This window comes from Cololabis saira, chromosome 7 (genome assembly GCF_033807715.1).
Source record: "Cololabis saira isolate AMF1-May2022 chromosome 7, fColSai1.1, whole genome shotgun sequence".
NCBI classification, from domain to species: Eukaryota; Metazoa; Chordata; class Actinopteri; order Beloniformes; family Belonidae; genus Cololabis; species Cololabis saira.
In genome coordinates this window covers 6,292,336-6,305,066 of record NC_084593.1, presented here as the reverse complement: position 1 = coordinate 6,305,066, position 12,731 = coordinate 6,292,336, and the positions used below count along the sequence as shown (strand labels likewise).

Sequence of the window (12,731 nt, the reverse complement as noted above, 5' to 3'; positions counted from 1 at the left end):
CTGTGTGTGTAGTTTTTACCTTTTAATCTTTATTCTGATATAGCCTTTTTATTCGGAAATGTTTTATTGATTGTATCTAATAATTCTTTCTTTTAGGTTGAATATTTTTACACCAGTCAAGGGACAGCGGATGCAAAATAGCCTTTTTGGCTAATTCCGGCACATTTTACATGTGTTTAAATGTGTTATTAATGTGCATTGTCCCTGTTATCTAAACCTTTAAATAAATAAAATATATATGTTAAAGAAAAAACCTGGTTTTCATAATAGGTCCCCTTTAAGTTTATAAACAGAAACTAAGCAAAATTTCCTTCGGGTTTAATAAAGTATCCATCCATTTATCCATCCATCTTTGTAGTGCAGATTAAGAGTGATAGCGACTTGGGAATTCATATTTTTATTAGAAGATGCCCCTGTGATGTTCCAACAGACGAATACTGGCTGCAGAGCAGATGTTTAGTGTTCAATCATCTCTAATAACAGTTAGCTGTTTGCTTTCTAACCATCGTCTGAGCCGCTCTTGACCACGACAACTGCTTCCAGACAAGTGTTTGTTCTGCTTTAGATCTAAGATCATGTCAGCGAATGGAGGCGGGATTATCGTGACAAACTAGGCTGTCAAGCGCGGTGGAGAAGGGCGTTCACAAACACACGACTGCTGACTGCAGCAGCTTTGATAAACACAAACAGACTATATTCAGAGAACGAGGACGCGGCCTGATCTGTGAGGAGCTAAAACCGGCTCCTTTTACTCCTTACAAATATAAAGAGGGAGGTTTAGAAGGCGCACGAATACGACCACTGCTGGAACAGATGTTTTACGTTGACAGAAAAATCAAAGCGGTCCCTACAAAGGTCCTAAAGCAGAACCAGAACTGACTTGGAAACCAGAGCAGACTGAAGCGGATTGAACAGGTGTCTGTGGGAAGATGTTGATCAGAACCTTCCCGTTTGCTGCAGACGGAGAGAAGTGAAACCCAATTTGCCTTTAAGGTCATCTGAGGTCAACAGTGACTGCGTTTACATGCAGTCAAAATTCGGGTTATTGCTAATATTCCGGTTAGTGCTGGGCGGTATACCGGTTCATACCAAATACCGGTGTTTATTTTTCTTATGATATGAATTTTTCATATACCGTAATACCGGTGAGTATGTACAGTAGCGTACACAACGTTGGGAACGCCGCGCGGCGGAACGGAGCGCCGCTGGACACTGTTTGTGAGGGGACTGTTTAGCAGTAGTGATGCAACGATTGTTCAGTAACCAAAATTGTTCAGCCTAAAATGGCAAAAAAAACACTTTCGGTGTTCGGTGGAATAAGTGGGCAAAAAAAATTAATAATGGCGTTGTAATATAAGGAAATAGACTGGCCGCTCCCGTACCGGTTGCACCACAAACATAAATCGTTGGCCAACCAAAAAGTAACCACATAAGAATTTTACCTAACATTCACCAGAAGGTGGAACCAAAACAACATAATGCTGGGAAATTAAAACATGTTCAGTTTTTTATGTTCAATAAATATATTTCTACCTTGTAATTTTGTAAAAGATCAGTCAGACAACACTTAACGTATTTAAGTGTTGTCTGACTGATTCTCTCACTTCATTAGAATCATAAGTGCCGCCACCTCATTGTAAACGGCATCATTTTGTGAGGCCATGCAAACCTGTATTTATACTAGTGTGGACATGAATGTTTTTCTACAATATTTCCTCCTCATGACAGTAAAATAGGCCATTCTAAGCCAATTTACTGCAGCAATTCCTTTCCAAATCATTAGAAAATGTGGTTAACACCCAGTTGTGCATGAAAAAAAATACTGTGATATACCGTGAAACCGATATAATTTTTAAAAATACCGTGATATAAATTTTTGGTCATACCGCCCAGCACTAATTCCGGTTACTGAAACATTGGGAATATTCCGTTTACATGGTAATTAATCATTCAGGATATCTGGATCAAACCAGCGACGCACGGAGAACGTCATGACGCAATTACCGTCATTTCCGCTTCTTCTTCCTGTATCCAAATTCAAAACAAATGCTGCTTTGCGCAACTTTTCTCTCACTTTTCTCTCTTCTTTTAAATCTTCTATCCCGGTACTTTCTACCGTCTACAAATGCAGAAATGTTCATATCCTTCATTACATTTATGAAGTGATTAGTCTCCTCCTGGTCTTGGTTTCTCCGTGTTTATAAGAACTTCCTGGACTCAAAAGACCAGGATTCCTTGTGAACAGATAATAATATTCAGGTTTTAAAAGGGTTATTGATGCATGGAAACGCAGTCAATGTAAAAACTAAACATCCACTTCTAATACAAGACCCCTAAAGCTCCTGAATGCTCCCCCGTCTGAGTTTATTTCATCGTCCACAACCTGAATTTGACAAGATGAGCGTGCTGACACAGGTGGGAGTGTGAGTGAGAGTAGGAATGGGCGATATTTTACCGTTCACGATATACAGTCAAAAAAGAATTTGTCATCCTGTGGTAAAAACGATAAATTCCCGTTGATGTGTTTTTGTATAAAGCCTGATTTATGGTTCTGCGTTAAATCGACGCAGAGCCGGGAAGGCGGATCTGAGAGCGAGGAGCTCGTTGTTAAACGAAGCTCCAGCTCTGTTATCTGGAACTGGTTTGGATTTAAAAAGAGTGACGAGGAGCAAACATCATCTATAATATGCAGAGTCTGCAAAAAAAACAGTGGAGAGGATGGCAATACAAGTAATGTATTATATATTTTACATTATATATTATTATATATAACCAGTGTTGGACAGTAACGGAGTAAATTTACTTGAGTACTGTACTTAAGTACATATCCAGAGGATTTGTACTTTACTTGAGTATTAGATTTCTTTGGTACTTATTACTCTTACTTGAATACATTTCCAAGACAAATATTTTTACTTTTACTCGAGTAAATTTCTAGGAAGGCTGAAAAGTACTCGTTACTTTCAGGTCTGCTCCTTTTTCTTCTTCCCTAAAATCCTATTGGACACAAGCTGTTTTTGTCAAAGGAGGAGACCTATCACAGTGCACGCTCTCCACTGGGATGTACGTAAAGCGGAAATACGTCAAGCCTCCTCGAAGCGATACCGCCAAAGTAGCCTGCGTTTGTCAAGACAGAGCCGCAACAAGTGAAGACAGAGCTGCAACAAGTCAAGACAGAGCCGCAACAAGTGAAGACAGAGCTGCAACAAGTCAAGACAGAGCTGCAACAAGTCAAGACAGAGCTGCAACAAGTCAAGACAGAGCTGCAACAAGTCAAGACAGAGCTGCAACAAGTCAAGACAGAGCTGCAACAAGTCAAGACAGAGCTGCAACAAGTCAAGACAGAGCTGCAACAATGGCTACGCCTGCGTCAGGAGAACAAAGACAATCCGCAGAGTCGTCTGAGTCTGATAATGAGCCGGACTCGGAGCAGGGACTTTCACAAAATCCTTGGCCGTATCTTAACTCAATGTTTGAGTTGACCGAGTGAAAAACGAGGGCACAGACAAACCACAGACATTTACAACTTAAACTTTACAACTTAGATTAATTTAGAAAAAATATATAGTAATTTACTGATGTGGAAAATAAGAAATTTACTCTTACTCTTACTTTTACTTAAAGTAAATTTAAAAGCATTTACTTTTGGATACTTAAGTACCTTTAAAAGCAAGTACTTTTCTACTCTTACTCGAGTAATATTTTGACTGAGCTACTTTTACTTTAACGGAGTAAATTTTGACCAGTAGTATTTGTACTCTTACTCAAGTACTGGGGTTGAGTACTCTGTCCACCTCTGTATATAACATATTATTATATATAACAGCTGCTGCTGAGGTCTCCACCAGAGTGGTGTAATAATTGGTGTAGTTTAGTAGCATTTAGTATCTTTTAGAGCAGTGTTTTGGGGGCTCCAAAGACTGAATGTGGCGATAGATTTATAGTTAAAAACATGGAGTTGAATTGGTATTTTCTTTATCGTCATTTGTGTTTGGGGTGGTTCTATGTCAGTTTGAGGTGTTTACGGTTGTATTGCATTCATTCCTGTGCTCCCAATAGTTAATAATGGGGTGCGCTTTTTGGCGTCTAGCGCCCCCCACGGTGACACTTTTGTGTGGTTACAGCTGTGCTTACTTGACAACATGAAGCGTGGAGCTGAACGCCCGGTTGTCCTGCAGCCAGTCCAGGAAGGCGCGCACCCTCTCCGACAGAGGAGTCTCCAGCTCAGGAATGTGACTCTGCGTTTGACAAAGAGGACGAGATGAGAAGCAAAACATCAGCACCGCTGCGTTCTGTACATTCAGCGTCATCACTGAATGTACGATCACAATGAGGTTCCACAGAAACAGAAACAGAAACCGTCCTGCGGTCGGGAGTGTTTGGCCTGAGGCAGGTTCAGGATTCATGACCCCATTGTTCTAATAAAACAATTAAAACACACATAAACAAGTGCTGACATTCGCTGTTCATTCTGGGTGTTGCCGTTCTGCCCACGGTGTGGTAGTGACAGCACTTTCTAGGTTATTGCACCGGCTGCTAACAAAAGCAGGACAGCTGCACCAGCAGATCTGCTTTTCTGCACAACTTGTCTTTTTTTTTGTTGTTCTTTTTTTTTTTCCTTTTTTTCTTTTTAAGGCAAACTGGAAAGCAGTTGTTCATCGTGAGGTTAAACTGAGTCACTTTCTGGGAAACGTGTACAACAATGCATTGCAACATTAAACCGGTATTTGGGGTGTAGTTATGCAGAACAGCACCGCCTCGCATGAGTCACTGCAATCTGCAGATATCAAAATAACTAAACAGATGACATCATACATACTAGAGATGGGCGGTATGAACTAAAACATTTATCACGATAATTTCTGGCATTTATCCCGATAACGATAAAAATGACGATAAAAAAAATACCAATTCAACTCCACCTTTGTAACTATAAATCTATCACCACATTCAGTCTTTGGAGCCAAAACTAAACTACACCAATTAAATTGAATTAATAAAAACCAATTAAATGAGTTACATGTACTGCAAAACTGGAATGACTCAGATCTGCCATGTTTGTTACACAAACACGTATCACTGGGAACGAACGAACGAACGAACGAACGAACGAACGAACGAACGAACGAACGAACGAACGAACGAACGAACGAACGAACGAACGAACGAACGAACGAACGAACGAACGAACGAACGAACGAACGAACGAACGAACGAACGAACGAACGAACGAACGAACGAACGAACGAACGAACGAACCTTCCTTCCTTCCTTCCTTCCTTCCTTCCTTCCTTCCTTCCTTCCTTCCTTCCTTCCTTCCTTCCTTCCTTCCTTCCTTCCTTCCTTCCTTCCTTCCTTCCTTCCTTCCTTCCTTCCTTCCTTCCTTCCTTCCTTCCTTCCTTCCTTCCTTCCTTCCTTCCTTCCTTCCTTCCTTCCTTCCTTCCTTCCTTCCTTCCTTCCTTCCTTCCTTCCTTCCTTCCTTCCTTCCTTCCTTCCTTCCTTCCTTCCTTCCTTCCTTCCTTCCTTCCTTCCTTCCTTCCTTCCTTCCTTCCTTCCTTCCTTCCTTCCTTCCTTCCTTCCTTCCTTCCTTCCTTCCTTCCTTCCTTCCTTCCTTCCTTCCTTCCTTCCTTCCTTCCTTCCTTCCTTCCTTCCTTCCTTCCTTCCTTCCTTCCTTCCTTCCTTCCTTCCTTCCTTCCTTCCTTCCTTCCTTCCTTCCTTCCTTCCTTCCTTCCTTCCTTCCTTCCTTCCTTCCTTCCTTCCTTCCTTCCTTCCTTCCTTCCTTCCTTCCTTCCTTCCTTCCTTCCTTCCTTCCTTCCTTCCTTCCTTCCTTCCTTCCTTCCTTCCTTCCTTCCTTCCTTCCTTCCTTCCTTCCTTCCTTCCTTCCTTCCTTCCTTCCTTCCTTCGGAATTTATCGTTTTTACTGCGAGATGAAAAATTCTTACCGTGGGGAATTTTTTGACGTTTTATCGTGAACGGTAAAATATCGCCCATTCCTAATACATACATTCTTTTTGTTGTTTGTTTTCTATGTACTTCTTTTCCTCCATCGTACACACACTCACACACCTCCTGAGCCACCAGCACCACCTCAGAGGAACAACATAAACAACATTTCTGCCCATGTTTGTGCTCACTGACCATGTTGGGAGGGATGGACGCGTAGCTGGGGACGCCCACAACGTCTTGGATGAAAATGTCGTTGCAGCTTTTGCCGATCCAAAGATAAAACACCTTCCAGGAACAAAAGACAACACATCTTTAGATGAAGGCGCTTTGAATAAAAGCTGTTCATTATTGACATTTACAAGCTTTCTGTAGCAATACGGCACCTCGTATGACCTGCCATTGAAACATCAAAGCAGATTGATCTACTTTGATTATTTATTTATTTACCTCTCCTTATGTGTCTCGATCTTATCTCTACTGCTTTGCTAATTAAATGGTGCAAACTAGTCTGTGGGTAAAGACGGAATAAATGTAAAAAGGTAGACAATGTGTATGCAAAGGAATGTATAAGTTGCTGATACCGAAATAAAAACTAGGTAAAAAAAAAAAAAACAGATTTATCTTCAGACATCTACAACTACCTTCCATGTATGACAGTAATATTTCATATTTGTCAACTATTTCCTCTTTGTATTTATTTATTTAGTGTCAAAAGCACATATAAACTTCAGGTTATCACTGCAGCTGACGTTGTCTTGGTGTTTATTATTCAATTGAAGTCAAGAATACTTTATCAATCCCAGAAGGGAAATTATTTTAAGCTATAAATGCTGACATAAAAGGGTGATTGCTTATTGTTGTTAAAACTACATGTTGATCATTTCAAATAAATTCAGCACCACTCAGTTAATCTGCAGCAGAAGAGATAATCTAGATAATGTCCAGTAAACCTTGACTGGTCCGATTCCCTGCTGAGGGAATAATCCTGAAAGCGTAACAATATGACAATATATATTGTACCTGGATTTGCACACATTGTGGTTGTGAAATACATCTGCACAACCAGAATGTGTGTAAATTTAGGTGAGGTGAACTGTAGAATAATTTTGTTCATTGTTTTGGTTTAAACTTTAAATGTTGAGACAGGAGGAAGCCTTAAAAGAAATCTGTCAAGTTGTTAATGAGAAACAGGGGTGGGATTAAAAACATTTTCTTCTTCCCACTCCCTTTCGAGAGTTAACAAATTAATTTGTATTTTGAACCTGCACCTGATAAAAGGTATTTGTTTAATCTTCTGTTGCACGCAGGTCACTTATGTTATGTTGTATTCAGTACTGGAGTTGAGGGGGGATGAGGGGGGACGGCATCCCCCCCTGAAATAAAAACAGTCCAAATCATCCCCCCTGTAAAACTGCCATCCCTCCTTTCCATCCCTTATGTCATTTCATCAATGAATGTGGTTTTACTGCTATTTCAACATTTAGAGTCATCACCAGAAAAATAACACCAGAAAAATAACTTATTTGACAATTTTCACCTGTTTCAAGTAAATTTTCACTTGAAATAAGTAGAAAAATCTGCCAGTGGGACAAGATTTATCTTCTCATTACAAGCAAAGAAATCTTGTTCCACTGGCAGATTTTTCTACTTATTTCAAGTGAAAATCTACTTGAAACAGGTGAAAATTGTTGTTTTTTCCAGTGATGAGTCTTGTTTTAAGTGTAATGAGATTTCTTTACTAAAATGAGACATTTTAACTAGAAATAAGACAAATATTCTTGTTAAGATTGTGAGTTTTTGCAGTGATCCATTTTCCTTATTCCTGTGAAGGACAGAGTCATATTGATAAGTTCAGAAAAGTGTTTTTTATTGTTGTGTTTTGATGTATTTGATGTAAGCCCAGTGGATATTTAAAGCTTACAGAAGGCTGCATTTAACTGCTGCTATGTCATTCCTGCAGTATTTCTGCAGCTGTTTTGGTCACTGCTATTATTTGTAATATATTATATTATTTGTAATCAGCACAAATTATCTGTCCCCATATGATCAAATCCACCATCACCCCTGATTTTTTTTTTACAACTCGAGTACTGGTTGTATTGCTCGAAATAAATATGAATTGAATTGAATAAATCCTGCAAGCGTACGTTTCCACAGTCCATGAGGAACGCCCCGTCTCTGCTCAGCCTCTCGGCCGACAGGTGCAGCAGGGGAGGCTGGGGAACGATGGTGTCATTCAGGTGCAGCGCCCCCTGCAGGCCAGACAACAGAGTGAGTAACTACGGTACAGGGTCTCTACAGTCGCTGGCGTCGAGCTGCTCGCCGCTGCTCCGTCACCCACCTGGTCAGAAATGGTGTCCAGCCGGTACAAGTCGGGATAAACCAGTCGCATCAGCTGCTGCAGCGGCTGCGTCTTAAACTCGCACATGGCGTAAACGCGCTCGTCCAGCCGCGTGCTGGTGCCCGTCCGCAGTGCTTTCTGGAAATACAATGCACAATTACTTCATACATTTAATATACGAGGGAGGATCAATCTGAGCTTACATCACCGAGAGTTGATTATAAAATGGCAGTGAAGCGATGGAGTAACCTTTCAAGCTCCATTTGGACTCATGAAAGGTTAATGTTGTCAACTATGAAGGCTCCTCTAACTTACAGAGGAGTTTTTCTCAGAAGAGGGTGTGTGTTTAAATGTGAACACGTCCTGGGTGGATGATTACAGTCACTGGCCAAGTGAAAACAGCCGACTGCTTGTTTTTATTCATCAGTAAGGAACTTCAAACTGCACACCAGTTCACGGGGAACTCCCGTCACTGTACTGAGCAAAGTCTAGGAACCATTAAGTGAAAGTAATATGAAAAATATCCCATGAAACCCCCCCCAACCACAAAAAAGAAGCGCATTAAAAAGGTTATTATTTGTGGAAATGCACACATCTGCAGCCTGCTACACTCGTGACTCTTTGGCAGTTTGGAGCACAAACACACGTGTACGTTGGTGGGTCTTTACGTGAGGCGAGCAGTAGGCCTGTGTTGAAAAAAATCGATTTCCCAATTCTAAATCGATTCTCATATTAATTCCTAAAAATCGATTCACATGTCTAAAGATCGATTTTTTTTTTTATTTTTTTTTTTTTGGGGGGGGGGGGGGGGGGGGGGGGGGGGGGGGGGGGGGGGGGGGGGGGGGGGTTCAATTTTTCTTTTATTTATTTATGTATTATTATTTTTTTTCATCATTACATTACATCTTTTGGTTATTTTTTTGTTTATCCCCAAAAAAGGAATGTTTTATTGGACACGAGCATAAATTTATGCAATTATAACTGAAAACTTTAATGTTTTCAGTTATAATTGCATAAATTGTCTATATTTCATTACTTTATATACTGTCTTGGGGTTACATTTGCAAAAAATGCTAAAAACCAAATTCTCAAAAATGAAAAACCAAAATAGACTGAAAATGGAACAAATAAAAGCAGAATGTGGGAAAAAATAAAACCGATTTCCTCCGTCTCTGTTTCCTCCCTGGATCTGTTTGGTAATTCTGACCCACATGATGTTTCTGAAAGCAGTTCCATCAGCATTCTGGGAGCTGATTGGTCCTTACAGCATCATTAGCTGCCAATACTTGCTGTTTAATCTCAATATAATACTAGTATTAATATGTTGCATAACTATAGTCATATAATTCATGCAACAGCTCAAAAAACAGTTTTAATAACACTGACCCAAATCAATATCGGAATCGAATCGAATCTTGATAATCAATTCTGAATCTTAAGAATCGGAATCGAATCTTGACATTTGAATCAATCCCCAGCCCTACTGTACTGACCAAAGTTTAGGAACCATTAAGTGAAAATAAAATGAAAAATGTCCCTTGAAACCCCCCAACAACAAAAAAGAAGCGCATTAAAAGGTTATTATTTGTGGAAATGCACACATCTGCAGCCTGCTACACTCGTGACTCTTTGGCAGTTTGGAGCACAAACACACGTGCACGTTGGTGAGTCTTTACGTGCGGCGAGCAGCCAAACCTGTTTGAGGAGGGCGAGGATGTACAGGGGGAAGAGCCGCATGGCAACAGGAACGACCAGTCCCGACTGCTGCAGGTTCGACACGTTGCTCTTGTAGGCGCTGACGAAGTCGACGACGGCGTTCACCAGGGCGTCACGAGCGTCGGACAGACTGGATGATACTGATCGGTCAATGGCTGGAATATATCAGAAATATAAAAACAACAAGTGATTAAGCATATGGTTATATACTATATGCAGAGGTGGTAGAGGAGCCCAAAATTGTACTCAAGTAAAAGTACTGTTACTTCAGAATAATATGACTCAAGTAGAAGTAAAAAGTATTCATCCCAATAATTACTTGAGTAAAAGTAAAAAAGTACTTGGTGAAAAAACTACTCAAGTACTGAGTTACTGTTGAGTAACGTCTGATTTATTTTTTTAACACAACCATTCAAACAGACAAAAGTACAAAATAATCATCTTCAGGCAAATTACATCAATAAAATAATAAAATAAATTAAAATTAATAAAAAATAAAAAAATAGCTTAAATTAAAATAATCTTAAAGTAAATTCAAGTACTTTAATAAATAATAAAATAAATAAAATAATAGCAGAATAAAAAAATAAATTAAGCACAAGTAGCACAAAATTTCAAGCCTTTGTACTTTTTTTTTTAACCAGGCAGAACTAGAACAAACATGAACTCATAGAAACTCTGTGTGTGTTTGAGTCTGTGTAAATGTGACAAAACAAGCAAAAACAAACATTTTTCCCAAAGAATCACTCAGTGATGTCATGAGATTGACGCGTACGTGGATAAAAGGGATAAAAGAAAAGTAACAGCTCAACGTAGCCTAATGTAGCGGAGGAAGAGAAACAGTTTCTTCTTCACAAATCTACTCAAGTAAAAGTAAAAATATAGTGATTCAAAACTACTCCTAAAAGTACAACATTTCCCAAAACTTACTCAAGTAAATGTAACTGGTTACTACCCACCTCTGACTATATGTTCATTTTATGTGTCAATAAGGACGCCCTTCAATGGTAAATCGACTTTAAACATAAATTAAGGACGGGCACAGAATTAAAAGCAAGTCTTTTTGAATAAAAATGATGAGCACATTATCAAACCTAAGTATCTGACTATGAAACCTCCAGAAAATGAACTGGTGAACCCAGATCCTCGTCAGCTAAGCCAAACTTAGCTAAGCCAAACTTAGTCCGAGGGAAACGAACACGACAGACTCACCCATGTTCGCCAGGAGACACGTGATCGCTTGGACGTCGGCTCCAGCATAAACGTCACTGAGCTGACTGACGACCGGCAGACACAGCGTGTGGACTCGGATGCGTCTCTTTCCTACAGAAAGAGATGAAAAATAAAAGTATACAACAATCCTGCACCAACATTTGAACACCAGTTTTCCCCAAGCTGTGGTTCAACTTCTCATCAACCAATGGAAATGAAATTTCCCAAGTCTCACATACTCGTTTTTTTTTTAGGTATTTTGGTTGATGAGAAATTGAATTGGAAAAATCATATACATTTTATTCATAATAAAACTGTGAAGTCATTGGGCATCATCAGCAAACTGCGAAATCTCGTTAACATTTCTTGCTTATTAACTCTATATTATTCTATGATTTATCCTTATTTGATTTATGGTAATATTGTTTGGGCAAATACAAACCCTTCCAGTCTTCATCAACTTTATTTAATGCAAAAACTATTTGTAAGACTGGCAACTTTTTCTAACTCTGCGGAACCCTCTACTCCTCTGTTCAGAAAACTCTAAATTCTTTCAGTATACGACGTAAATATTCATCAGATATGTGTGTTTTTATACAAACATGTGATTTTGCCTTTTTCTTTACCACTATCGTTTAGTAATTTTTTCAAATATAATTCTCAAATACATTCATATAATACTAGACAGATTAATCATCTTCATGTTCCTTTTAATAAAACTAAACACGGCCAGTTTTCCCTCAGATATCGTGGTGTAAAGATATGGAACCCTAAATCTCACATTATCAAAAGCTCTGTTTCTCTAGAGATTTTTAAAAGAAATGTATCATCTCATTTAATTCACATTTAAAAGATGTGGTTGAACTAGACATGAACCTTTGCTGGACGTGTAGAGCAGCGCCGCCTGGAAACAGGCCAGAGACGAGTCGGCCAGAGAGTCTTCGATGGACATCTGCACGGCGAAGGCCGTGTCCGGGTTCACATTAGCCAGGGACAGGAGGTCAGTGGAGCGCACGAAGAAGTTCCCGTGGAACGTGTGGATGGATAAACCTGGCAGACGATGAAAGGGACGATTATATCCGACATCTGCGTTCAGAGGGACAGCTTCTCCAAACCAGAAGTCTGCACATGTCAGACTGATGTGGTTACCTTTGGTGCATCGTATCCGCATGACCGCCTCGAAGCCGATCTTTCTGGTGAGGTAGCGCTCAAGGTCCCGCTGGAATTTCTCCAGCTGCGCCGGGTTGTGGATGTAGTGAAAGGAGGGGTAGTAAAAGACGCTGCCTGCTGAATATTTGGAGATGCAGGCTGAAAAAGAGGTGAAGAGTTGCATTAACTTAGCATTCCATGAGCTGCCTTCAGCTTGGTAAAGATGGAAGGATTGCAACACAAAAAACTCAGTCATGTAAAAGGAAACTACAGTCGATATGATGCAGAAGTGTTGCCAAAGGTTTAGAGACATCATTTCTGCTGTCGGAGAAGATGTTATAGCTGTGCCTTTTCACATGGGATAAAA

General features: G+C 39.9%; 1 protein-coding gene across 1 annotated transcript in view; it reads right to left on the bottom strand.

The window, feature by feature from the left end:
* The window catches only part of sec24b (SEC24 homolog B, COPII coat complex component), a 62,951-nt gene that overhangs the window by 5,202 nt on the left and 45,018 nt on the right, over positions 1-12,731 (bottom strand). The window contains exons 16-23 of the mRNA XM_061724757.1: positions 12,365-12,523; positions 12,092-12,265; positions 11,216-11,326; positions 9,983-10,158; positions 8,288-8,425; positions 8,094-8,198; positions 6,139-6,231; positions 4,135-4,238 (exon numbers count right to left, since the gene is read on the bottom strand). Coding sequence (XP_061580741.1) covers positions 4,135-4,238; positions 6,139-6,231; positions 8,094-8,198; positions 8,288-8,425; positions 9,983-10,158; positions 11,216-11,326; positions 12,092-12,265; positions 12,365-12,523 — 1,060 coding nt within the window. The remainder of the gene's footprint in view (positions 1-4,134; positions 4,239-6,138; positions 6,232-8,093; positions 8,199-8,287; positions 8,426-9,982; positions 10,159-11,215; positions 11,327-12,091; positions 12,266-12,364; positions 12,524-12,731) is intronic.